Genomic DNA, 26,278 nt, shown 5'->3' with positions numbered 1-26,278 from the left:
TTTGAAGCTGATATTTTTTCTTTCTTTATTTTTTGGCTGCATCAGATCTTAGTTGTGGCACATGGGATCTTCATTGAGGCATGCAGGATCTTTTTGTTGTGCTGCGCGGGCTCTTCGTTGCAGCGTACGGGCTTCTCTCTTGTGGCAGCTGGGTCTTCTCTCTCTAGTTGTGGTGCGTGGGTTCCAGAGTGCGTGGGCTCTGTAGTTTGTGGCACGCGGGCTGTCTCGTCAAGGCACGGGAACTCAGTCGTTGTGGCCCGTGGGCTTAGTTGCCCCATGGCGTGTGGGATCTTAGTTCCCTGAGCAGGGATTGAACCCGCGTCCCCTGCATTAGAAGATGGATTCTTTACCCTTGGACTACAGGGAAGTCCCTTTCCTTTAGTTCTTTTGGATTTCATTTCATAAATTTAACTCTTTAGTCCATTAATTTTTTTGTATAACATGAGGCAAAGAACCTGAGTTTTTCTCTATATAGTTAAACTTATTTTTCTGTTGTCATTTATTGTCATCAGGTTTCCAAATTATTTGAAAAGTCACCCTTTTCATAAAATTTCCCATAACCAATGGGTCTATTTCTTGGCTTTTAAATTCTGTTCTGCTTATCTTTTCATTCCAGTGTATCCCACTTAAAAAAAAAATGATTGTAGCTTTTTAATATGGTTTGCTCTCTGGTAATGCTAGTCTTTGAAAATCTCCGAGGACTCCATTCCAGGTTGGGAACCGTGAGGTGCCTAAGTCAGGGAACTGCCGAAAGGGAGTTGGTTCTGAACCCAGGCCAGCGGGAGACGAGTACAAACACGGAACCTTGGAGCCACTTTCCTGGGGCTCCCTGGCATTTCCCTGATGAGAAGGAGCATAGGTGTCAGCCTGCGAAAGGGCTCAGTGAGCAGGTTCACTAAGTATAGGTGTGGAGATTGGAGGGTTGTGGGATTTTGAAGCCAAACATGTAATTATAATTAGTAATACTTTAAAAAAGCGAAGTTACCTATTGACTATAGAGGCCTCTACAGGCACCAAAGCAAGGGAGTTTGGATGCCTCTTTCTTTTCTAGGTGTCTTTTAGCTGCTTCATTATGACTTTCCTTCTCAGGGAAAGTTGTTGAGGGGTTGGGGATAAGGGAGAGAAGATCAAAGAAATAACAGTGAGGATAGAATCAAGATACTTCTATTTGTATACTTTAAAGTATACCTATTATATTTTTAGAGATAGCTTCAAACATTTTAGTCCCCTTGTGGCTTTTTTTTTTTTAATTGTAAAGAATGATTGGTAGATTTATTTTAGAATTTCTGCTTGGCCTAGGGCAAATTTATCAATGGAAAGCAAAGAGAATGCAGCAGTTAAACTTCCATATTCTTTTTTTTAATGTTAATTTTTATTTTTACTTAAAAATTTTTTAAAAATTGAAATATTCTTAAAAGCAAAAGCTTTATCACTCCTGCTTAGCATTCGGAGTCATCTTTGGTTGGAGAATCTGGCTCTATTTATAGCTGTCACACGATCTTGACTGTGGCCACAGCCTGCTCTCCCTTTTTCTCTGCTACATAACATTTCCCAATTCTTGTAATACAATGTAGATAAGGCTAGAATATCTGTTAGACTTTGCCAAAGGCAGAGGGGTAAGTAAAAAGAAGTAAGCATAGAGAGTAGCATGTAATGAGGTAATTTTTCATATGAGATCTAGTTTTAGTCTTCTTCAGCTTTGCTTTCTCTCTAGCTCCTGGATTGCTTCAACCTGACAAAAGCCATCTTTTCTCTACCACTCAGGAGAACCTTCAAGCATGTGTAGACTCTAAATTTCAAACCCAAAAGACAGGACTTCATAACTGACACTGGGAATGCTGAAAATGGGCATGGCTAATGCCATCCACAAGAAATCATAACTAACTGCATTGCAGTGGCCTCTATGAGACAGTCATATCTAGCTATATATCTGGCCCAATAGGCTAATATCCTTACTAGAGATAAGGGTGTGGTGGGTGGGTGGGAATCTGTCATAGCTTTTTATATAATAAATCTATATATTATACTGATGTGTGTTCTATGGCTTTTAAAATAAGGGATACAGCGGGCTAGAAGTAGTAGACCTGGATTCTAGTCTGATTTACTAGTGAACAGTCTTGTCTCTTAGTGAGTGACTCAATCTTTCTGTAGTTTTGTTGAAAGATTTGGATATAATTAATCTGTAATTTTAGGATTTTGACTATAATTGAATTGTTTAAAATAATTGTAAAGTTTAGATTTGAATTTTTCTCCTGGTGATATATTAGTCTATTTTAATATGATTCTGCGATATTAACAGGGAATTGTTCTGATGAGAAAAAGAGATCCATTTTATAAAGATATACTTTATAGGACAAGGTCTCCATTGTGGTACAGGTGGGACCTGCTTATATTTAAAAGGGGCCATGGGAGCTTACTATGAGTTTTTTTGTAAAGTAAATATTTGCCTCTTTATTTATCACATATAAATTTAGATGTTCTTAAACAATTTAATTGTATATAGTTCTCCCTATATTTAGATTCTATATTTTCTAGTGTTAGTTTATTCATATATTTGACATTTTATCATTAAAATTTTTAAGTTGAAATTACACGAAAGCACCATATGTTAAAATAAGAGTGAGTTATTTGGTACTTTTAGTTAAGATAGACCGATTTGTTCTTTCTGCTTATGTGTGATCTGCTTTCTTTTTTTTTTTCAGAGTGAAAAGCTTTTGTTATATGATACAGTGCAGAGTGAACTAGAGGAGAAGATAAGAAGGCTTGAAGAGGACAGGCATAGCATTGATATTACCTCAGGTGAGGGGAATGCTGTGACTGTCATGTTTAAGTGACACTAAACCTTTGGTTTACTGAGGTGTCTCGCTGTATGTAGTCTCCTTTACATATGTTATGTAAATGAAGTGTCCTAATGAGAGAGGGGCAAGACTGCTAAAGAATCTGATATGATTGTGATCGTTGCTTTGATTTGGACTCACACTTCAGAAAGATGTAGAAAATGGAGCACATGAAAGGGAACAAAACAGAAGTGAGACAGGAACTATAGGCATAAGATAGTATACTACAAGAATAGTAAGAATATTATTAAAACATAAGAATAGTATTGGAAGACAGCTGTAGTATATGTTCTTTCCTCTAAGCCTTGAAAGATTGTCATGTGGAAGAAGAAATAAAACCCTTTTCTCTTTGGTCCCACACAAACTAGGACAAATGGATGGACTTTCCAGGGAGGCAGATTTTTGTCTCAGGAAAAGGAAATACTTACTACTAATTAGATCAGTCCAAAGTGAAATGGCTTTTTCAGAGGTACTGTGGAAAGGCTTTCTACGCTGGATGGAAGATTTACTGGGTTATCCTATTGTTCTTGCATATGTATTATTTTACTTGTTATAAATTCTATTTCTCTGATATGGAGTAGACAGAGTGGACAAGCTGAGCTCTAATGATGCCTTACTTGTAGTTGGGTGACTACAAGTGACAGTCACTTTAGCTTTTCTAAATCAGTCTCCTCCTATAATTGAAGTAATGAGACTATCTGCCTCAGAGGTAGCTTTGAGGATTAGTTGAGACCATTCATGCGATGTGTATTTACCAGAGTGCCTGACATATGTTTATCAGTTATTAGTCGCTAAGTGCCAAGTTGAATTTTGCTCTAATAAAAGCAGAGGAAAATTCAAAATATATAACTGCTCATGAAATTATATATAGTCATATATATATGTATAGTATACACATACAGTATATAAACATAGACACCAATGAAATTTTGCTACTATGAAATTATATAGTCTTTCTTTCCTCCTTTGATCTCTAGAAATCAGCTAATACTTAATTTTTATTTACTTGCCAGAGCTGTGGAACGATGAGCTTCAGTCAAGAAAAAAGAGGAAGGACCCTTTCAGTCCTGACAAAAAGAAGCCAGTTGTGGTTTCAGATATCCTTTTTCAAATTTTCTGTTTTTTTTTGTTTTGTTTTGTTTTAATGTACATTTTTGCATTGTGCATATCTTTGTAACTTTTGTTAGTATACATTGTCTTTATTTGCATGATCCTGTAAAAAGCAAAAGATGATTTATAAAACCGATTAAAGGCACAAGGGTATAGTTTAGATTAAGAGGAGTACGGAAGGAGTAGAAATTTAGTAACGATCCCAACTTTGAAATTAATATGGCTTTGTAGATCACAAGGGCTTTGATATGAAGCAGCTGTTGAGTATGTAGCATGATTGCTTAATTCTCATGTGTACTTTTTTTTTTTGTTTTTGCGGTACGCGGGCCTCTCACTGTTGCGGCCTCTTCCGTTGGGGAGCACAGGCTCCGGACGCGCAGGCTCAGCGGCCATGGCTCACGGGCCCAGCCACTCCGCGGCATGTGGGATCTTCCCGGACCGGGGCACGAACCCGCGTCCCCTGCATCGGCAGGCGGACTCTCAACCACTGTGCCACCAGGGAAGCCCTCATGTGTACTTTTTAACATTTTTAATGTCTCTGAAAGTGGAATGTCTTTAAATTAAATTAGTATATGCATTCAGTCTTGGCATTCCCTTTGGTGCCCTCCCCTCGCTCCTGCCTTTTTCCCCCCACCTCAAACCAGTGATTAGGTTGGTGGTGTATCTTGCTATCCTTGATACCATAGGACTAAGGGAATATGGTTATAACATCTGAAGTACTGGAACATATTTATCCTGGTACTAAGTTTTTTGAAGAATAATTTGAAGTCAGAATTCAGCATGCTGAAGGTTTTTGTCCAGAGGTCATTGTTCCATTCTCTGAAAAACAGAAGTTTGGAAGTATAATTCAAAATGTGAAATTCTTACAGCTAAATTGACCTTGACTTTTCAACGTCCGTATATAGTTTATATGCTACAAGATCTTGATATTCTTGAAGACTGGACAACAATAAGGAAGGTATGATTAAAAAGCAATGGAATGCAAGTATATTTTTTATAGTCTACTTTTTAAGAGTCTATGATTTTTCACTAATACATCAAAATATTATTGTAAATATGTTTTACTTTGCAACAGTCTCTCTAAGACAGTTAATACTAATACAGATAATAGTGGATTGCAAGAGTTTTTAAAATAAATTTATTTATTTATTTGTTTGTTTATATTTATTTTTGGCTGCGTTAGGTGCTCGTTGCTGCGCGTGGGCTTTCCCTAGTTATGGCGAGCAGGGGGCTACTCTTTGTTGCAGTGCACAAGCTTCTCACTGCATTGGCTTCTCTTGTTGCAGAGCATGGACTCTAGGTGCACGGGCTTCAGTAGTTGTGGCATGCAGGCTCAGTAGTTGTGGTGCACGGGCTTAGTTGCTCCGTGGCATGTGGGACCTTCCCAGACCAGGGCTCAAACCTGTGTCCCCTGCATTGGCAGGAGGATTCTTAACCACTGAGCCACCAGGGAAGTCCCTGCAAGAATATTTTAAGAGATGCATGTCAGCTGTTTGACTGTATTTTCCTGTGATAATGTAATTAATAATTCATGCAAAAGTGCAGAAAAGCGTTTATTTAGGTTACCCCAAAATAATAATAAATTACCATTCTGTGCCTAGTTCTTAGCCTGATAATGGCTCATGGAATACACTCAATAAATATTTGTTGAATAAACGAAAGTGAATATTTGAACCCTTATCATATGTCTTGCATCCTGTCTTTAAGCATTCAAGCATTATAGGATTTTCTGTGCTTGTTTGAAAGTGGAGACTTGTTTTCTTATTAAATTTTTCTATTTTCAGAAGCTTCTTAGTTGAGAATTTGAGATTATTTCGGATATTGATAACACCTCTAGGAGAAATTGTTATTCTTTTTATATATTCCTATGGTCTTAGATATTACCAATTTATTGAAGCAGCTAAAGATCGTATTTCACTGTTTTTGTTATTGAGCTTATCAGTAGTGTTGTTTATATTAAATAGAAACTAAAATATACTTTGCCTATGAACTCAGACATCTTTCTTCTTCTTTTTTTTTTTTTAAATTAAGGCAATGGCTACACTGGGTCCACACAGAGTGAAAACAGAACGTAAGTCATTTAGTCTGAGTTCAGAAATCTTCGCTATGGAGACTTTTTTTTTTTTTTTTGCAGTACGCGGGCCTCTCATTGTTGCAGCCTCTCCCATTGTGGAGCACAGGCTCCGGACGCGCAGGCTCAGTGGCCATGGCTCACGGGCCCAGCCGCTCTGCGGCATGTGGGATCTTCCCGGACCGGGGCACAAACCCGTTTCCCCTGCATCAGCAGGCGGACTCTCAACCACTGCGCCACCAGGGAAGCCCTGTGGAGACTTTTTAAGTCAGTCCCCGATCACTGGTTTCATTTCATCAGTGAACACTATCCCCAGAATTATGAGGAATTCTTCTGGAGTCTTTGTCTCATGTAAAAGTTTCAAGATTTCTGAATGGAATGTATTTCTTCTTTTAGTGTTTCAGCTACATTTCAATTGCTGATATGGATCAGTAATTTTAAAAGTATGTACTTAGTGTTTTTTATGGGTTCAGTAATTCTGTAGGGGAGGTTTTAGGAGTCCATGGATGGCCTTCAGGGAGCCTGTGAATCCTCTGGAATTGTGGGCAAAATTTCTTCTGTGCCTGTGTTTTCTAGGCGAGAGATTAGAGTGCTGGCAGTGGGATTCATCAAGAAAATTTACGCACCACTAAGATTTACACATTCTGATATGCCTTTGTAAAATTTATATCAAATTATACTATTCACAATTTTTTGGAACGTCTGAAATCACTGCCAAAGTAGTGATGGGCATTATTGTCTAGGGTAACTTTCTCTGTTTCTGCCTACTTTCACTGTATATGAGGTTTCCTAATCCTAAGAACAATGAAGCAAGAATTTTAAATAAAACATGTTTTAAATACGAAGAGTCGTATCCCAACAGATAATCTATAAGAGATCAATTTCTATTTTATATTTAACCCAAGGATTCTTTTAAACGTTATATGATGTCAGGAAATTGTTAGCAATATTGTACTAAACTGCTTCCCTTGGGAATTAGGTGGAAGGGTAACTACCTATATTCTGAACATTTTTGAGTCATGGATTCCTTTAAGAGTCTCACTACACTGTTGAGTGGGTCTCCTCCCCGACCCCTGTTATGTTATCTTTAGCATGTGTACTATTTGTTTTCTTCATGGCACTTAACACAATTTGTAATTTTTTATTGATTATTTACATGTTTACCTGTCTCCTGAGAGACTCGTAAGCTCCACAAAGGTCAGAAACATCTCTTTTAGTCGCAGTGCTCAGAAAACATTTGTTGAACGAATGAATGAGTGAATACTTATTGAACACCTTCTATATAGGAGGCACTATTTGAGGTTCTGGGAATACAATGGTGCAACAGATGGACCTCCTAGAACTTCCTTGGGGGGAAGCAGAATAATAATGTATATGTAAATAGATAACTAACAGATACTGACAAATTGTAATAATTGCTATGAAGGAAATATAAAGCTGTGATGAAGATTAACTGAGGAGTGGGTAGAGTGGTTGGGGAAGACCTTTCTGAGGTGGTGACATTTGAATGATGCAGAGGTGTGTATTTCATGGTATGCTTTTGACAGTGTGTTTCTATAAAGAACATTTTTTTTCTCTGCATGAGTTTATCTGGTGAATCTCAGACCATTTCTAGGATTTCAAAATGGAAGTTCTACTTGAGGACATTTCCTTTTTAGAATCAAAGTCCTGGGGAACTCTTGGAATATTTATTAAACTTTGCTTTTTTGGAAGTGTCAGCTGCAGGGGAGAAAATATGAAAAATATAATTTTCAGTAGAAATATGACAATTCAGATTTTATATCTCACTTAAAGTTGGCACTAGTAATTGATAATATATCTGCTTCTCCTTCTTACACTTGTCTAGTTAATTGATTTATTATATATTGTTTAGCTTTATTAAATAGCTATATTAAAAACTGAATGAATTATATAAAATATAAGAAATGAAATTCTCTTGTTTTTATTAGATTTAGTTTTGTTATCTAAGAAATATTGTTAGTGTTTTTTCACATATATGCATGGGTTGGTGTTAATACTTAATGTTCTGCACTTTTCTTCTGACAATGTCTTATTAATATAACAGTTTTTGAACTGATCCCTTTAGCACCTGTGAAACTGGAAAAACACCTGCACAGTGCTAGATCCGAAGAGGGAAGATTGTATTATGATGGTGAATGGTATATACGTGGACAGACAATATGTATTGACAAAAAAGATGAATGTCCTACAAGGTAAAAAGCCTTTATCATTTCAGTGCTACTCAGTATTAGAGTTTACCACATTGTTGTCAGTAAATATTTGCTGCTTCCATAGTGCATTCATAATACATTATTAATTCCCTATGGATTCTTTTTTTCTCTTGACATATGATTTGATTAGCATGTTTACACACCAGTATTAATTTTATACACCAGAGTTACATATTAAGTTCATGGACACAAGCATTAACACAAATGGAAATGTTGGAATTATTTAGCCAGGTAAGAAATCCCATTTATTAATTCTTATAATAGATGACTTGCTATGATCCTAATATTATGACCTTTAATCCAGACTGTTATGAATTTGACAGTATGCTGCCACAGTGTGGCTCTATTAATCCTTAACTTTTTGGGGTATATTACAGTATTTTAGATTAAAAATTTGCTTCAATTAGCATGGGAAAGGAATTGAAAATTAACAAAAACTTAGAGTAGTGGGAATTAAAGTATAACTTGAAAACTGAAAATTGCCTTTTAAAAAACTCAATCTGTCTAGGCTTAAATAAAGTTTATAGAATTATTTACAGAGCCTTATAAGTTTTATCTGGTGTGGCCTTTGGAAAATATTATTGCCCATCGCTGCTTTAATTCCTTTAGTAGTTTAGGATTTAATTCTCAGAGTAGTAACCTTCTACAGTAAGAAACTATCTTTTTCTAGGCATCAGTAGTAAATAAAGTGTTTGCGTTTAGTATAGAATACTCATTTCAGGATCAGTGTGTATAGTAACTTTTCTCATAGAAGCTCATTGAGCTAATTAATTACTAGGTTATACATGATACCCATGGATTCTTTGCTTTATCTTATTGATTTTGAGACATTTAACTACTACTACTTAGCATAAATGTGGTTAAAAAGGAGATGAAATAGCATAAAAGAGGATTAAACACATATATTTTTAGAAAGATGTCTATGTAAAGATTAGTAGTGTTAAAAAAAATCTGTGCAAGTACCACAGATGCTTGACACTGGGAATTAAGTTTGGCATTTGAAAGATTTCCTACTGCCAAGGCTGATATGAGTTGGAGGTGTAATACTACATAAGGAGTGGTGTTAGCTCCCCTTTTTCTTTTGGAGGTGGGGTGGGAACGGAGTTAGGGACAATGTGCTTTTAATAGTTCTAGTAGTAAGTTTAACCAACTCTATTAAGAAAAGAAAGGAGATTATCTATTAAATGTTGCTGAATGTGATATTTTTGACAGCATGCCCTGCTGATAGCATTCCGGTAAATGACAATTACATACCTGAATCTACTCTTAGAGTCCAGCTATTTTGGTTTTATAGTTTGTGCTCTAAAATGAGTGGAGAAGGCATATTGTAATTCATTCATTCGTATTTTTTTCTTTTTAGTGCTGTAATTACAACAATTAACCATGATGAAGTTTGGTTTAAGAGGCCTGATGGAAGCAAATCTAAGCTTTACATTTCACAGCTACAGAAAGGAAAATATTCAATTAAACATTCGTAATCATGATTTAAGTGTTATCTAAATCTACCTTATTAGTGTTACCAAGTATGATGTGCCATGGGAATAAAAAAATATATTCAGTAACTTAATATTCTCATCGAATCATGAGAGACTGGGTATTTGTAGGTAGTACTCTAAATAGACCTCATGTTGATATGTTATTGAAAGAGACAGTGATAAAAGTTTAATCATGATCATTACATTTATTTGCCTTTTTGGCCCAGTGACCAATAGGTATATATGGTAGGGGTTTCTTACTAAACTTTTTTCTTTGGTTTTTATGTAAATCTGTCTTACCTTTAGTGAACTATGTTAGCAATGGCTACATTTATCTGCAGTTTTCTTGATTTTCAGTGTCTTTGTCACTGATCATATATTTGTAAATAAGCCCTATAAAATGTTTCCTATAAATGGTTTGTAATAGTACATTTGTGTCAAATCAGAATTGAAATTTAAACATATATACGTGAGTATGTATAGATGGCATCATCAGCTTATTTAGAACTGATGGCCTTACTTTGCAATCTTGTTTTACCCGAAATTAAGCTATTGGGTTTGAAAGCTAAAAGGAGCACTTTTGTAGACTAGCAGCTTTCCTTCTCCTTTTCCTTGATTGTATGGAGGTGACCTATTTTTACAAATTATACTTCATGTTGATTAGAAATATTAGTGTCAAGTAATAACATGATTCTACCTTTATTTCATGTGAACCTTTAGAGGGCAGGTCTATATGCCTGGTATTTATGATGCAGTATGTAAGTGGTGGACAGTAACTGACAGTATTGTGGTGCTTGCTGTACATGTCTGATCTTTTGAAACAGATTTTTAGTAAGCATTTTCCAGAGGTAAAACTAGGTTCGTATCCTAATTTTATTCCTAGGGCAAAATAGACAGGGATGATCTCCTTGAATCTATTCCCAAATTAATGTTTTTATCTTTGGTGTTTCTACACTTTAAGGCCACTTGGTGCAACTTAGAAAGTATTGGCCTCTTCCCCTAGTCACATTCAAAATTAACTTCTAAAACCTCAGGAACAGTATAGGGAACTGAAACCCTCAGTATGGCAGCACAATTGGCTGTAGTATATATTAGGGTACAACCAAATCAGGTATTCCTGGTGGTCTTGTGCACTTTAATTTCTGTTATATTGAGACTTAAGAGGATGAGGAAGAGATCTACTTATTAACACTTAGGGCAGGAATATCTGCATTTTTCCATTTGTTTTCTCACTATTTTACCTCTGCAAACATCTTCCTGTGCAGATCACTACTTCACAGTTGCCAAATGTTAAAATATTTGACTTCTGAAATTAATTATCAGCAGTTACGTACGTTGTTCTGTTTCTAATTAACCTTAGCAAATGTACATAATGTCATAATCTGATAGTGTTTGACAGTACTTATGTATACAATGTTTCATAAGCATTTTTAATATTTGGATTTTTAAATTTAGTATATAATAAAAAGATGTGTTTGTGTGTCATTCGTAGTGTCTTGAATGACTTGTGCACTTTTATTATTTATAACCTGTCTACTTCTAAGAAGGATTTAAGGCAATTTACATGAATAGATATGGAGTGTTGGAGTGTTGAACAAATGTTTCTGCGTCCCTAAACCACAATTCAACCTCTGTTGGGGTATATTTAGATGTTTAAGGCAGCTAAGTTATATTTAATTTAAATATATGCATATATGTTCTACTTTAATAAAAATGTACCGTGTAAGTTCTGAAATTTTAAGTAGAAAGTCTTTATTTTAAAAACTGACTATGATTTAATACATTTACTTTCAGAACTTCAATGTTTATATCATATGTAACTTTTCCATAATATTGATACTGATTCAGGTAAGTGTATGCTTGTCTATGATTGAAATACTATAAAATATATTTCATTGTTGGCAGTTTGCCATTTGACTTCTGGTCAAAAACAGTCTAGTTTAGGGGAACTGTTAGAATCTGCAAAATGTGATCTAGCAGCTGCTGGTACTTTGTTTACAATCAGACTCTGTCTTAGTATCAATATATGGACCTTAACTGTCACAGCTTCCAGGATTTCATGTTTGGTCTATCCCTTCTCGACATTTCCCATTAAAAGAATCTAATCATCAGTAATCCAATTCATCACTAATAATTATTAGCAAACACTAATGTACATTCCTCATTCTGTCCCTTCTTCTCACTGGACACTGAGTACTTTTCATTGCAAACTTCTTCACGTAAAAGTTGTTTCGATATGTGTGTTGTTACTCAGAACTCAAACACCACTGACAGAACCATGTACAATCTTAAATACTTGATAATTATTTTTTTTTTTTTTTGATAATTATTTAAAAAGAAGAACAGGGACGTTGGTTATTTCTGATTTTGTCTTTGGATCCAGTAAGTCCAGTACACTAAAACTGAACTAAAATGAATTGATAAGGAAAATGGTTGTAGGATGAATGAATACACTAGTTAGGATTTATGTAGTCTCTTGCCAAGTTGGAATATAAATGATTTTAATTGCTAAATGTAAGGAAATGTAAAATATTTTTCAAAGAACACAAAAGCTCAGAATGAGGTTAGGGAAAATGTATGTTCCTTATATTGTCTTCATAGATGAACTACAGGAAGTGTGCCTGATATGTCAGGTGGGATTAATTGAGGCGTTTTCCCTCATTGGTCACTGTGGCTCAGAGTCTTGCCCCTTACTTCATAGGCCCAGAAACTTAAACTTTATTCATATGCCCTGTTGTGGGCTGAATTGTATCTCCCCCCGCCCCTCCAATGCATATTTTGAAGCCATCACACCCGTTACCTCAGAATGTGACTGTATTTGGAGATGGGGCATTTAAAGAGGTGATTAAGTTAAAATGGGTGTTAGGTTGGGCCCTCATCCAGTCTGACTGATGTCCTTATAAAAGGAAATTTGGACACAGAGAAATTTGGACAGCAGATACGTGAACACAGGGGAAGGACCATGTGAAGACAATGAGAAGTCCACCACCTGCAAGCCAAGGAGAGAGGCTTCAGGAGAAACCGAACCTGCCAACACCTCAATCTTGGACTTTTAACCTCCAGAACTGTGAGAAAATACATTTCTGTTGTTTAAGCCACCCAGTCTGTGCTATTTTGTTATGGCAGCTCTATCAAACTAATAACATGCCTGAGTTGACAGCTCTGGGGGAGTTAGACCGACCCATTCACAGTGGATTGAAGTGACAGCCGAGTGTCAGTTTAATAATTTTCACTGAGAAGGAGACCAGACTCCTCAAGTCAACTACTTGGCATATTTTTTCCTTCTAGGAAAATCTGTGTGAAAGCAAACTTGGAATCAAAAGATGGTTTTGTCGAAACTTGAAGGGCTCACCTGTCCTCTTGTGAGATAGCCCCTTCCTGGTATTGTGCCGGACACATTGTTATAATCTTATTTTTAAAAAAATTTTATTGAAGTATAGTTGATTTACAGTGTCATGTTAATTTCTGATATACAGCAAAATGATTGTTATACATATATATATTCATATTCTTTTCCATTATGGGTTATCTCAGGATATTGTATATAGTTCCCTGTACTATACAGTAGGACCTTGTTGTTTATCCATTCTATATATAATAGTTTGCATCTGCTAGTCCCAAACTTTGAACCCATGCTTCCCCAGCCCCACTTCCCCCTTGGCAACCACAAGTCTGTTTTCTGTGTCTGTGAGTCTGTTTCTGGTTTGTAGATATGTTCATTTGTGTCATATTTTAGATTTCACGTATAAGTGATATCATATGGTATCTGTATTTCTCTCTCTGACTTACTTCACTTAGTATGTTAATTTCTAGGTCCATCCACGTTGCTGCAAATGGCATTATTTCATTCTTTTTTATGGTTAATATTCCATTGTATACATATGCCATATCTTCTTTATCCATTCATCTGTTGATGTACATTTAGGTTGTTTCCATGCCTTGGCTATTGTGAATAGTGCTGCTATGAACATAGGGGTGCATGTATCTTTATGAATTATAGTTTTGTCTGGATATATGCCCAGGAGTGGGATTGCTGGATCATGGCAACTCTATTTTTAGTATCTTATTTTTGATTTTATTTTTTCCTGGTGCTCTGCTGACCAGGATCTCGCTGTGCAGGCCTGGTCCACAGCCTCCCTCTAAGTTCTTTCTATATTATGTACTTTGCTACTCTGCCCAGTTTATTGGACCAGTGTGGCCCCTGGTTCATGGGCAGCCAGTGATAATAACACTGGTAATTCGAATGCCTGCCATGTGCCAGGAACTATGTTTAGTATATAAACAGAAAGTCATTATTTAATATTTTTCATGTTTGAAAAAAAATGAACATAAATGTCAGAATTCTGATATGCTTACTTTATAAATTTACCATATATTAGGAATTTCTGGGGTTTTTTTCCTCAAGGTATGCAAGGCAAAAGATTGTGGCAGAACTTATATTTTGAATGGTCTTAAACTTAGTTGATTATCTCAAGTTGCTAATCTTCCTGAAAAAATGTATATATGTTATATACGTTATCTATCATCTATCTTCTTTCTGTCTATCTATCATCTATCTATAACTAGAAAGCAACTATAAGTCTAAAATTTCTTTGTTCCTAAACTTGAAGTTAATATATTCTCTTTCAAAGACACAATTTATTAAAGAAGGTCAAGGGGAAAAGTTATGTAGTAACAGTCTTTAGAGTTCATTTTTCCTTTCCTTTTCCATTTTTCTGTATCTAATAGAAGTCTGAAGTGGGTGAACTTGCCAGGAGACTGTTGCATTCTCTTGAAGAGAGAAGAGCCATAATTCTAGTCCAGAAGCAGGCCACATGGTAGCATTTCATCTCTGCTAGTAAAGATTATAATTTATGTTAAACGGCTTAGAAAACCAGATCCTCAGGCAGAGGCTAAATGATACCTGCTATTAGTGAGATGTTGAAAGAAATATATTTCGTTTATTATTGAGCAAATATGAAAATGTTATTGGTAATGGCAAAGATAGTGAAGTGTTTTCACTTCTTTGAAGATAAATTTATGATTTCCGTGTATTATGTTTAAGTGCATTTATAGGTAATTGCACTTATCAAGGAAAGACGATTTAAAAAAACTTCAGGTACTGTTTAAATTATTCATTGGCTACAGCAATTTTTTTTTAGATTTATTTTTTTATTGGGGTATAATTGTTTTGCAATGTTGTGTTAGTTTCTACTGTACAGCGAAGTGGAGTTCCCTGTGCTATACAGCAGGTTCTCATTAGTTCTCTATTTTGTACATAGTAGTGTGTATATGTCAGTCCCAATCTCCCAGTTCTTCCCCCCCTCCACTCCCCCACCACTATAGCAGTTTTTGATTTGAAGCTTACCCTCCATGGTGTTAACTTATACGTATTTTATCAATATACTTATATACGTATAAATAATAACAGTACCCACTATGTCAGGGCCAAATTGGTTTGGACCTTTCCTATACACCCTTGCGCTGTACCGTCCCTCATGCCCAAGGGTCTGTTGGGAGGTTTCAGGCTTCTCATAGTCAGGGGAGCCCAAGGGTTGTGTCTGCTTGTTCCCCTTCCCCTCCTGTAGAGCTCTCCTCTCCCTCCTCCTGGTGTGACTGCTCAAGGGAGTTCTTAGCACCAGTCATGGTCATGGCCCAAGTCCACTCTCTGCGAGGCTGCCAAGGTGAGGGGAGACCAAAGAAGGAGAGGATGCTGGTCTGTCCACTGCCTGCAAGATGCCTCCTGTGTCCTCTCCTAGTTCTCTGGACTTCCTCTTTTTCTCTCTCCATTTTGAGCTTTAAAAGATTCCATGACTTATATTGGTTGTTTTTCTGCTAGGTAAATAAAATAGGGCAAAGCAGGACCCATTATTTACATTAAAGGAATATTATATGTACTCTTCTGTGCTTCTCTTTTTCTTAATGTCAAGACGTTTTATTAATCACCTTTAAAAATTAAAAAAAAAAAATATATATATATATATATATTCTTTTTCAGAATCTTTTCCATTACAGGTTATTACAAGATACTGAGTATTGTTCTCTGTGCTATACAGCAGTCCTTGTTGTTTATTTTATACATAGTAGTGTGTATCTGTTAATCCCAAACTCCTAATTTATCCCCCTCCCCCCATGTTCCCCTTTGGTAACCATAAGTTTGTTTTCTATGTCTGTGAGTCTATTTCTATTTTGTAAATGGGTTCATTTGTATCATTTTTTTTTAAGATTTCACTTATATGTGAAATCTTACTTCACTTAGTATGACTTACTTCACTTAGTATGATACTCTCTGGGTCCATTCATGTTGCTGCAAATGCAAATGGCATTATTTTGTTCTTTTTTATGGCTGAGTAATATTCCATTGTATATATGTACCATATCTTCTTTATACAGTCATCTGTCGATGGACATTTAGGTTGCTTCCATGTCTTGACTATTGTAAAGAGTACTGCCTATAGCAGGTATTTTATTTCTAAAACCCAGAACTGATTTTTTCACTCCTGGCTGAACTTCAGTTCTTTTGCCCAGCCCTCCAGTTCTACTTTTTACAGAAACTGTTTCTTCCCCAGCCATGTGGTTCCAATGGGAGCATCCATCTCTCTCATGCTCTGCCGTTCTTGATCACAGTTGTTTAGATTAGGTGGGTCTGTAACTCAGGCTGCCCCAGCTGGAATCCTCCCCTGGGATCTTTCAAATTATATCTGTGGAAAGAGAGTCAGTCTCCCTTTTTAAATGTAACTGGGAAGACAATTAAGCAATAGGCAATTAAGTTTCCTGCCCTGTGGAGAAAGATGACATGGAGAGCTGAAGAGATGAGAGACTGTTCTTGGCATTTAACTTCCTGCTTCCAGCTAACCCACAGTCCACCTGCACCCAATCTTCCTCATGTTACATGAGTCTTCTAATAAATACCCTCCTTCTAATTTTTTTTTTTAGCTTACAACATTTATCATGAACACCAGGGCTTCAAATTCTATTGATTTCCATCTTAAAAAAACATAATAAACTTTTATGATTTCACCACAAATTCAAGGAATAACACTAAAGGTATTGGTAGAATTGCAAACGTTCCCCTGAGAAAGAAAAGCAGTCCCTGACAACTGGGATCTGTCTGGCACTTGCCTTTGTGTTCTGTTGAGCATAAACAATCGCATAGAACATCAACATCAAACAAGGCCACTCTGTGCCCGCGATGAAGTGAGACGAAAAAACCAAGACCCCGCTCCCCCTCATAATCTTGTGTAAGTATAGACAAAACCAAGGTCAGCCTGCCAACCACAAAAATCTGAAAGCTTCCCCTATCCTGGCTAATATGAACAGCTGCTGCTGTTTTATCCATGATGGCTTTGGCCTTGTTTCATTCCTCCTGCCTTATAAATAAGATTTATTAAAGTGCCCAATCACAGAAGTGCCCCCACTTCCTGACAGTATCCCATCCAGAGCCAAGCCCCACTTCCATGAACACAACCCCAAATCTCCCACTATAAGTCCAAATCTTCTAAGTCCTTTCTCACACCTTTCTCAGACACCCAAAGCCCCTATGGTGTGTGCGCTCCCTCGTTGCAGTGAGCAAGAAACCCAACTTGTTTTACTATAGTTGTGTTCCTGGTCGTCTTTGGCTGGAGGGCACTGACACATGGAACCTTTAAAACTGTTTTGTTTGAAGAGCTTTTTAAATTAGATTTAGTCTGAAGATACTTAGGTATATTCTAGACAGTGTTCTGGGAGCTCCCTGTATGTAATTATAGTGACTGATAAAATACTGTAGGCTTTGATTTTCAATTACATTGTAGAAGAATCATGAAAGACAAGGTGGAAGGGTATTTCATGAAAGACATTTGTACTGCAGTCTAACTTAGATAGCACTTTGCTTCCCAAACCAGAAAATAATGTTAATATTTTAACTACATTAACCAGGGACTGTCTCCTGGAAATGTAAAAGCTGTACTACGATTGCATTTTGATTAAAACCTGAAGGTGGCAGTAAATTCTTACAAGACTTAGGTGCTTAGTTTGGAATTTGTATTTTTTCTTCTAATTATTCAAAATCGTATAGTGAGACTGCAGTCACATTTAATTCTGTTGCATACTAATTAAGGGATATTCAGGAAGAAGATAAAGTTCGAAACAAGCATTATGTTGTTATTACTGTTTATTGACTGAAAAGAATTCACCATGTAAAAGGCTTAGGAATATTGCAACGGATTATATGCTTTAGAGTTACTACAGAAACAGAGTGTGGAATTAAAAAAAGGAAACATTAGAACTTTTTGTACAGATCAAAGTGCTCTGAAAGGATGTGGCAGTAAATAGTTTAATTTGTCTATTAAATCAATAACCCTGTTGTAAGCTTTGCTCCCCACTTCTCCAATTTTATCCTCAGCATTCTTAAAATAGTTTTGTATGGTTGTGTTTTACCCAATAATCTACTTATAATCAATAGAATCTCTAGATTGTTATTAATCAGGAATGGCCTAGCTGATAATTTAATAAAGAATATTTATAAATAGCAAATTAATAAATATTAATTCACACTGGAAAATGAATTACTTCACTGATCTTTTATATAAAGATCTAGAACTAGATTGTGTCATAGTTCCTTCTCTTAGGGTATAAACATTGTCATTGAAACATTGAGTTATACCCAAAGTTAGGGTGATGTTTTAGTGACCTCAGTATATAGGCATACGATTATTAGAGCTTTGAAAATTGGGAAGCATAGACTTTCTATAATCTTTCTAGATTAAAGTTAAAATAAACAGGTACTGTATGTATTAGTGGGTAAATACACAAAATAGTTAAGTTTTTTGAGCAAGATAAATGATGATATTTTAAATATCTTGCAATACCGTGCTGACACAGGAGTAATTATCAGTTTAGAAATTGTTAATGTGGATGATCTGAATTTTAAGATTTAATTTTATCTCTCCACTTAATTTTATTAACTCTATTTTAAACTATTCAACTCTATTTTTAAGATTGTAGTATACTAATAAATGACTGTTAACCACAGTAAATACAACTTTAATTTTCATAATTATGTAGAATTTTATCATTTTTTATGGCCATCTCTCTTAGGCACTCAGAAATTTTACATGAAGAATGAAAGAGGTTAGTCATGGGTGGTTTATTTTTGACCAGGGAAAAATGTAAAGTTAGAAGCACAGCTTTCTGACATATACATTTATTCCTGAAATATTGATAACTGTTCATAATAGAGAATTTCAAAAATAGTCATTTTCAACTAACAATTATTCTCAATAATTATAAATGACTAGTTCATTTCATTTTCAAGTAGCATTTAGATTTGTTTGTAATACTTGAAAACTTGTAAAAAAAATGTCTCTTTTTTGCACTTCCATTATAGAATATATCTAACTTAGATAGTGAGATACCCGTAATCTTACCCCTCAGAGAGAGGCACTAATTGTGCTCTGTGTGTGTGTGTATGTGTGTGTGTGTATGTGTGTGCGTATTGTCTTTAAGGACATTTTTAAGGATCTGTCATTCAAAAAGAATGTCTTTTAACTGTAGATTCTGTATAAGAGCTATTTTAGCTTATGTGCTTGAATTCCATTTTGTCAGTTGGAGAACATCATAGTAAATATAACTCCCTATATGTGATCACGAGCTTAAAATGTAGTTATGTACAAATAAAGTCTGCATTAGTAATTATTGACTGTAGCGGTGATTAATACTGGCTGCCAGCAGAGGGCGCTTTGAGGTGTCCCTGTTAGAATTCCAAGATTTGGGCGGCCCAAGAGTTCAGACTGTTTGTCTTCAAACTGTTTTCCTAAGAGTAAAGACATTACTAACATTTCTTTATTTCCTATGATTTCCTGTCTCAATTTAAAAACTCCCAGACTGTCTGGCAAGGGATAAGAAGGCCATCAACACCTAATGGAAAAGAGGAAGCCTGAGAGGGAACCAGTGCCAAGGTAACCTTCTGGATGACCCAGGGCAGTGGCTTTCCTTTTGACAGGGACACATGTCCTAATACATACACGTGTATGCACACACATACCACACACACGCACCTAAAACAAAAGTATCTTGAAGCAACATTTACCCTTATAATGTATGAAAGAGGCATTTAAATTTTTAAATACTTAAATGAAATGTAGAAAATAACAGGGTTTTTCAAGGAACCTGACAAACTTGATTTGGAAAGGTATATGGAAGAACAAAGGCCAATAGCACCCAAAACACTTCCAAAGAAGAATAAGCTGACATACTAGAATTTTAATAAAGATTTTGTCATTAAACAGTGAGGTATCAGCACAGGAATAGACGATGAGATCGGTGGAACAAAACGCAGCGTGCAGGAGCACACTCATCCCACTTGGACATCTACGGATGCTTAATACGTGACTGAGGGAGGATTGCAGAGCCGTGAAGAAAGAGTGGACTTTTCAATAGTGACTGTGGAAAAATAGTTACCCATATGGGAAAATATGGAAGTTGAACTTCTACATTAATACAAAAATTAATTTTAGATGGAAAATTCTGGAGAGATGATGACAGCAGCATGGTTTTTCAATGTCTTTTATTCTCCACATAAAAGCAGTCAGAGGAACCAGATAGCAAAACTAAAAACTCATGGACTCCATTTACGACAAAACTAAATGGAGAAGTTTCCTTACGGACCCCAAACTATAGGTAGGTGAGGCCAAACCACCATCAGCCACAAAACACAAACAGCATCTGTGTAGGAGGAAGAAGGAAGCAACAGGGAAGAGGAGAGACCCTTAAAGTAGCCAACAGGTATTCACTGGAAAGCAACGTGGGCCACTTTGAGGAGAGCAGCTGACACTTGCTGAGGTTTTGCTCTCTCCAATACCAAGGGCCCTGAAGGAAGACGGACTGAAGGAGCTGGAGGAGCCGCGCCCCATGAACTCTCCAAACAGACCTGACAGAGGAGCCCTTTTGGGTCAGGGATCCCACTGAGGAGAAACTTCTGGGAATATAATCAAAGATGAGCAGCATGGAAACGATAGAGATGAAGGAAAGAGAAGGTTCAGACCGAGGTGGTGTGTGGTAACAAAACCAAGAAAATCTCAGAAAACAAGCCACCATATTTTTGAGCATCACATGGAAACAACTCAGGAGGGAACTCTGCAAAATTTTATATCAAGGAGTAAGACAAATGTGAAACAATGAAGATGTGTATCATGAGTTCACTCATTTGTCAATGATGCAAGTGACCTCTTCGATGAACTGGATAATAGTTTTCAAGTATTTTCTCATTTTTGGGGTGCTATTCAAAAACGTAATGGCTATAGATGCAATACACTTTTAAGTTTAATTTGCATTATTACCATTTCCTCCTTCAGTTTCTTAAGTCTAGACAATTGTAAAAAACAATAAAGCCCTAGTTTATAGGATTTGTCCATTTCTGTGACGTACATACTCCCACCATGGTCGACTTCAGGCTACCAAATGTGATGTCACTGAAGGCGGAGTTGAGAAGAGTTGGGCAGCCTCTCACCATGATAGAGTAATATGGTGTTTCCACCATGCAGATGTAATCCATGTAAATAACCTTAAAAGCATAGGTAGTAATGACATGTAGTAAAATAATTAGGAGATGATGAGTTTTGTTTATTTTCTACCTTTTCTTTCCGTATGATTTAATTGTAAGTTTATATAGTTTAATTTTTAATAATGGATGTGTTTAACCACCAGCTTACAAAGTTCCTGAAAATTTAACAACTGGCTCTCCTGAGCTGATATGAGGTGGCCCCAGCACTGGATAAGAGGGAGAGAGTGTGTGTAGTATGTAATGGCCTGACAAAGTAGAGTATAACTGTTTTAAGAATAGGAAGAGTATATGAATTTTTAAAATGTTTTCAGTAGTTATATTGGTGGTAATATTAATATTATTATTCTGAGACTGTTGTGTGTGTAGTATGAGATAAACTGAGTAATTGGGGAATATATTAATTCTATCATCCTCTGCATTCTTGAGAACCAGAATTCTCATCTGGAAGAAAGGAGGTACAATAGGAAAGAGGTTACATAAAACCTTGAGGTGGAATTGGAATTATCAATATGGATGCAACAAATATTTCATATATATTTCCTAGTTCTGTCCACCGAACAGCCTAAAAACAATGATCAACCCAGAAACAGGGTGCATCCTTTGTGCTTAGATTGTGATACAATGTATAATTCTCATTACAGTTTCTCATTAAAAGAAACCAAGGCTTTTGGGAGAAATGGTCAAATCGAGGACTTGGGCAAGAAATAAACAAGAGAAGCCTAGAACATCCTATATTACCAGAGAGAGAAAACTATCAAATACTGCTAGAGTCACATCAAAAGGACTCAGGGGCTGGCTTTAAAAGGCTCCTAGTGGTAAAAAATGGGACAATTTGAGCTCAAATATGATAATTACAATGGACTGAAGCCCATAAAAATGTCTAAATTGAAAAGCTCATAATGATTTTGTGTGTGCATGTGTGTGTTTAACCTTTGGAGAATAAGGAAACAATTCATTATCTTGAAAACTGGTGAATAAAGAGAAAGACAACAACATTTACCTTGCCTTTCCTATATGAACTGCGCTACTTGGTAACAACAGAGTAGATTATTATAAAGGTAATCTAACAAATAAATTAAAATAAAGTAATAGAATTTGAATATTGCCATTTGGCAATTTCTAATGAATGGCTATAAGCATTAAACATCATTGGCTGCTAAGATCACAAAATAAAGAGATAATCAGAAATCACATGCCTCTTATAGTCTTGAACCTGAGTCTGATCCAGTTTCTGGATGCAACTAACAATTTGCAGAAATTCAGAGAACAGAAGAAAATTTTGGATTGTACCAAGAATATGCAATCAGCAAAATCCAGTCTGTGGGAGACTCTCCAGCCAAATGGCCCAGTTTCTTCAACTGAAAAAGTGTAAGGAAATGAAAGGGATAGAGGGAGAACTTATCGAATAAGAGATACTTAAAAGACATATAATTTTATTAAAACTAGGCAAGAATAACTGATGGTGTGTTGACAAAACTATATTTAAAAAGCAAAGAAGTGATTATTATAAAAGCTAAATGGTCGTTATTCATGTGGGATGAAGAAGAGTGGTGACTGGGATGGGACATGTGGAAGAAGCTTCTGGAGCTGTTGGAAAGATTCTACTTCTCGACTAAGGTATGTTTGCCTTATAATAATTTCTTGAGTTATATATGTGTATCGTGTATATGTGCTTTTTCTGTCTTCACATTTTACTTTACAATAAAAAAGCTTTAAACCTGGGTGGTGGAGGGGCATGCAGGAAAAAGAGGAGAAGTCAGAAAACAGTATTTTATGATTTCTGAAATTGGAATTTAGAGCCGATGTTTGAATTGTTATGCAGCTAGCAACTTGGTGGCTTTGGGTGTAGCTTCATCACACAGTACTAAGTGGTATGAATACAATAGAATTGAAGAGGTTAATTTTCTTTCTGCAAGAATGTTTTGGTAGAGTGTTAGTGAGTGGGTGAGATAATGGGCCTTTGGGCTTCTTGTATGCTGCATGGACAGGTGAATATCATTATGGCCTGTATGATGGACTATTTGGTAATATCAAAAGTCTTAAATATGCACATACCCTTTGTCCCAGAAATACTGCTGCTAAGAATGTATCTTAGGATAATAAAGGGTCAAGATATATGTAAGTACATAGATATTTATTGCATCAATATTCAGATAGAAAAATGGAAACAATGTAAAATTTGAATAATAGTAATTCATATAGATTTTGATAGAGCTACACTGTCACTGGTGAATTATGCAGGTATTTTACAAAAACATGAATGTGTATTTGTATGTGTGTGTTTGTATATAATTGATACTTAAAAATCTGGACAGGCATTTTAGTTAAGGTAGCAGCAGGACACAGATGGCACACTGAATTTGAGTAATTTGAGCAGAGTTCAATATAGGGGTTATTTACAAGGTGTAGGCAGAACATAGAGAAACAATGAATAGTACAGAACATGGAACTTATAAGGGTATGGAGGGTGGGATGTTCTTACCACCTCCAGGCCTGCCTAAAGGAGCCAGAGGAAGGGGCTGTTCGGTGGAGATGTCCTTTTGACAGGATTTGTAACTTTTCCTAAAGGGATGTAGTCTTCCCATAGTAACTCGACAGTGTGGTTGCTGGAAAATGAATATCTTGGCCTCTCTTTGCTTCCTCCCTCTACTCTCTTACTAGTGTCCTTCATTCACTGAGCTCAACCAGAAGTCAGACTGCAAAGGGGTCCTTTGATGCAGTCCATGTAGATCAGCCTATATAGCACAGAGTAGGGTGGGCAGGATTGAGAATGGATCCTGAGGGGCAATCAGAAAATACCCAGATCAACAGGTGTACAGCAATATGTTAACAGAGGTTATCCTGGACAGTGGGATTATGGGTTCATATTCTTGTCTTTTTCTTTTAATTTTTTGAAAATGAACACATGTGACATGTGAGTTTTTAAAAGTTTAAAAAGTTGTGTGTGTTTTTTGTGGAAATAGTTTACCTTAAATTATCTGGAAATTATGAACTACGTCTGCCAAAATTCAGTTGTTTTATATCTACACAGCTGAACACCCTCTCTTAACCTTTACACCTTATTTACTTAAAAAATATCCACAGGGTTTCTTTAGTTACAAAACAAGGAGTTTGCCTGATTCCAGCAGATGTTAACATTTGGGGGGGTGGGGTGGGGAATTGGCTTTATTTGGGAATATTACGGTCTTTTGATGAAATTTATGGGACCATTGTGACATTTAAAGCCATTATATATAAAAGCAGTCTGAGGTGATTTCCCAGGTGGTGCAGTGGTTAAGAATCTGCCTGTCAACGCAGGGGACATGGGTTAGAGCCCTGGTCCGGGAAGATCCCACATGCCGCGGAGCAACTCAGCCCTTGCACCACAACTACTGAGCCCACGTGCCACAATTACTGAAGTCTGCATGCCTAGAGACCATGCTCTGCAACAAAAGAAGCCACCGCAGTGAGAAGCTCGCACACCACAACGAAGAGTATACCCTGTTTGGTGCAACTAGGGAAGCCCATGTGCGGCAACAAAGACCCAACGCAGCCACAAATAAATAATAAATAAATAAATAAATTTATTTAAAAAGAAAAAAAGCAGTCTGAGTTTCTCAGCAGAAAGGAGCTTTAAAAGCCCAATATAATTCTTTAAGCCTGATAGACTATAGAATTTAGTTGGATTAGTAGGTAGCATTATTCTATTTTTTTAAACATCATTATTGGAGTATAATTGCTTTACAATGGTGTGTTAGTTTCTACTTTATATCAAAGTGAATCAACTATAAATATACATATGTCCCCATATCTCTTCCCTCTTGTGTCTCCCTCCCACTCACCCTATCCCACCGCTGTAGGTGGACACAAAGCACCGAACTGATCTCCCTGTGCTGTGTGGCTGCTTTCCACTATCTATTTTACATTTGGTAGTGTATATATGTCCATGCCACTCTCTCACTTCTTCCCAGCTTACCCTTCCCACTCCTCGTGTCCTCAAGTCCATTCTCTACATCTGCATCTTTATTCCTGTCCTGCCCCTAGGTTCTTCAGAACCATTTTTTTTTTTTAGATTCCATATATATGTATTAGCATCCATTATTTGTTTTTCTCTTTCTGACTTCACTCTGTATGACAGACTCTAGGTCCATCCTCCTCACTACAAATAACTCAATTTCATTTCTTTTTATGGCTGAGTAATATTCCACTGTATATATGTGCCACATATCTTTATCCATTCATCTGTCGATGGACACTTAGGTTGTTTCCATGTCCTGGTTATTGTAAATAGAGCTGCAATGAGCATTGTGGTACATGATTCTTTTTGAATTATGGTTTTCTCAGGGTATATGCCCAGTAGTGGGATTGCTGGGTCATATGGTAGTTCTATTTTTAGTTTTTTAAGGAACCTCCATACGGTTCTCCATAGTGGCTGTATCAATTTATGTTCCCACCAGCAGTGCAAGAGGGTTCCTTTTCTACACACCCTCTTCAGCATTTATTGTTCATAGATTTTTTGATGATGGCAATTCTGACTGGTGTGAGGTGATACCTCATTGTTGTTTTGACTATATTTCTCTAATGATTAGTGATGTTGAGCATCCTTTCATGTGTTTGTTGGCAATCTGTATATCTTCTTTGGAGAAATGTCTATTTAGGTCTTCTGCCCTTTTTTGGATTCGGTTGTGTTTTTTTTGATATTGAGCTGCATGAGCTGCTTGTAAATTTTGGAGATTAATCCTTTGTCAGTTGCTTCATTTGCAAATATTTTCTCCCATTCTGAGGGTTGTCTTTTCAACTTGTTTATGGTTTCCTTTGCTGTGCAAAAGCTTTTAAGTTTCATTAGTTCCCATTTGTTTATTTTTGTTTTCATTTCCATTTCTCTAGGAGTGGGTCAAAAAGGATCTTGCTTTGATTTATGTAAAAGAGTGTTCTGCCTATGTTTTCCTCTAAGAGTTTTATAGTGTCTGCCGTACATTTAGGTCTTTAATCCATTTTGAGTTTATTTTTCTGTATGGTGTTAGGGAGTGTTCTAATTTCATTCTTTTACACGT

General features: G+C 36.3%; 1 protein-coding gene across 5 annotated transcripts in view; it reads left to right on the top strand.

The window, feature by feature from the left end:
• BRMS1L (BRMS1 like transcriptional repressor) overlaps positions 1-11,209 on the top strand; it is a 43,074-nt gene extending 31,865 nt beyond the window's left edge. For 3 of the 5 annotated variants that reach the window (XM_024762098.1, XM_024762100.1, XM_024762095.1), the window contains 6 exons: positions 2,703-2,799; positions 3,851-3,934; positions 4,841-4,905; positions 5,979-6,018; positions 8,084-8,231; positions 9,610-11,209. In XM_024762098.1, the coding sequence (XP_024617866.1) occupies positions 2,703-2,799; positions 3,851-3,934; positions 4,841-4,905; positions 5,979-6,018; positions 8,084-8,231; positions 9,610-9,727 (552 nt within the window). In that variant the 3' untranslated portion in view covers positions 9,728-11,209. The remainder of the gene's footprint in view (positions 1-2,702; positions 2,800-3,850; positions 3,935-4,840; positions 4,906-5,978; positions 6,019-8,083; positions 8,232-9,609) is intronic. The other 2 variants (XM_024762101.1, XM_024762099.1) reach the window with 1 other exon arrangement.
• The last annotated feature ends 15,069 nt before the right edge of the window (positions 11,210-26,278 follow it).

Source organism: Neophocaena asiaeorientalis, unplaced genomic scaffold (genome assembly GCF_003031525.2).
Source record: "Neophocaena asiaeorientalis asiaeorientalis breed wild unplaced genomic scaffold, Neophocaena_asiaeorientalis_V1.1 scaffold190, whole genome shotgun sequence".
Classification (NCBI taxonomy): Eukaryota; Metazoa; Chordata; class Mammalia; order Artiodactyla; family Phocoenidae; genus Neophocaena; species Neophocaena asiaeorientalis.
This window is presented reverse-complemented; position numbering and strand designations above follow the sequence as displayed.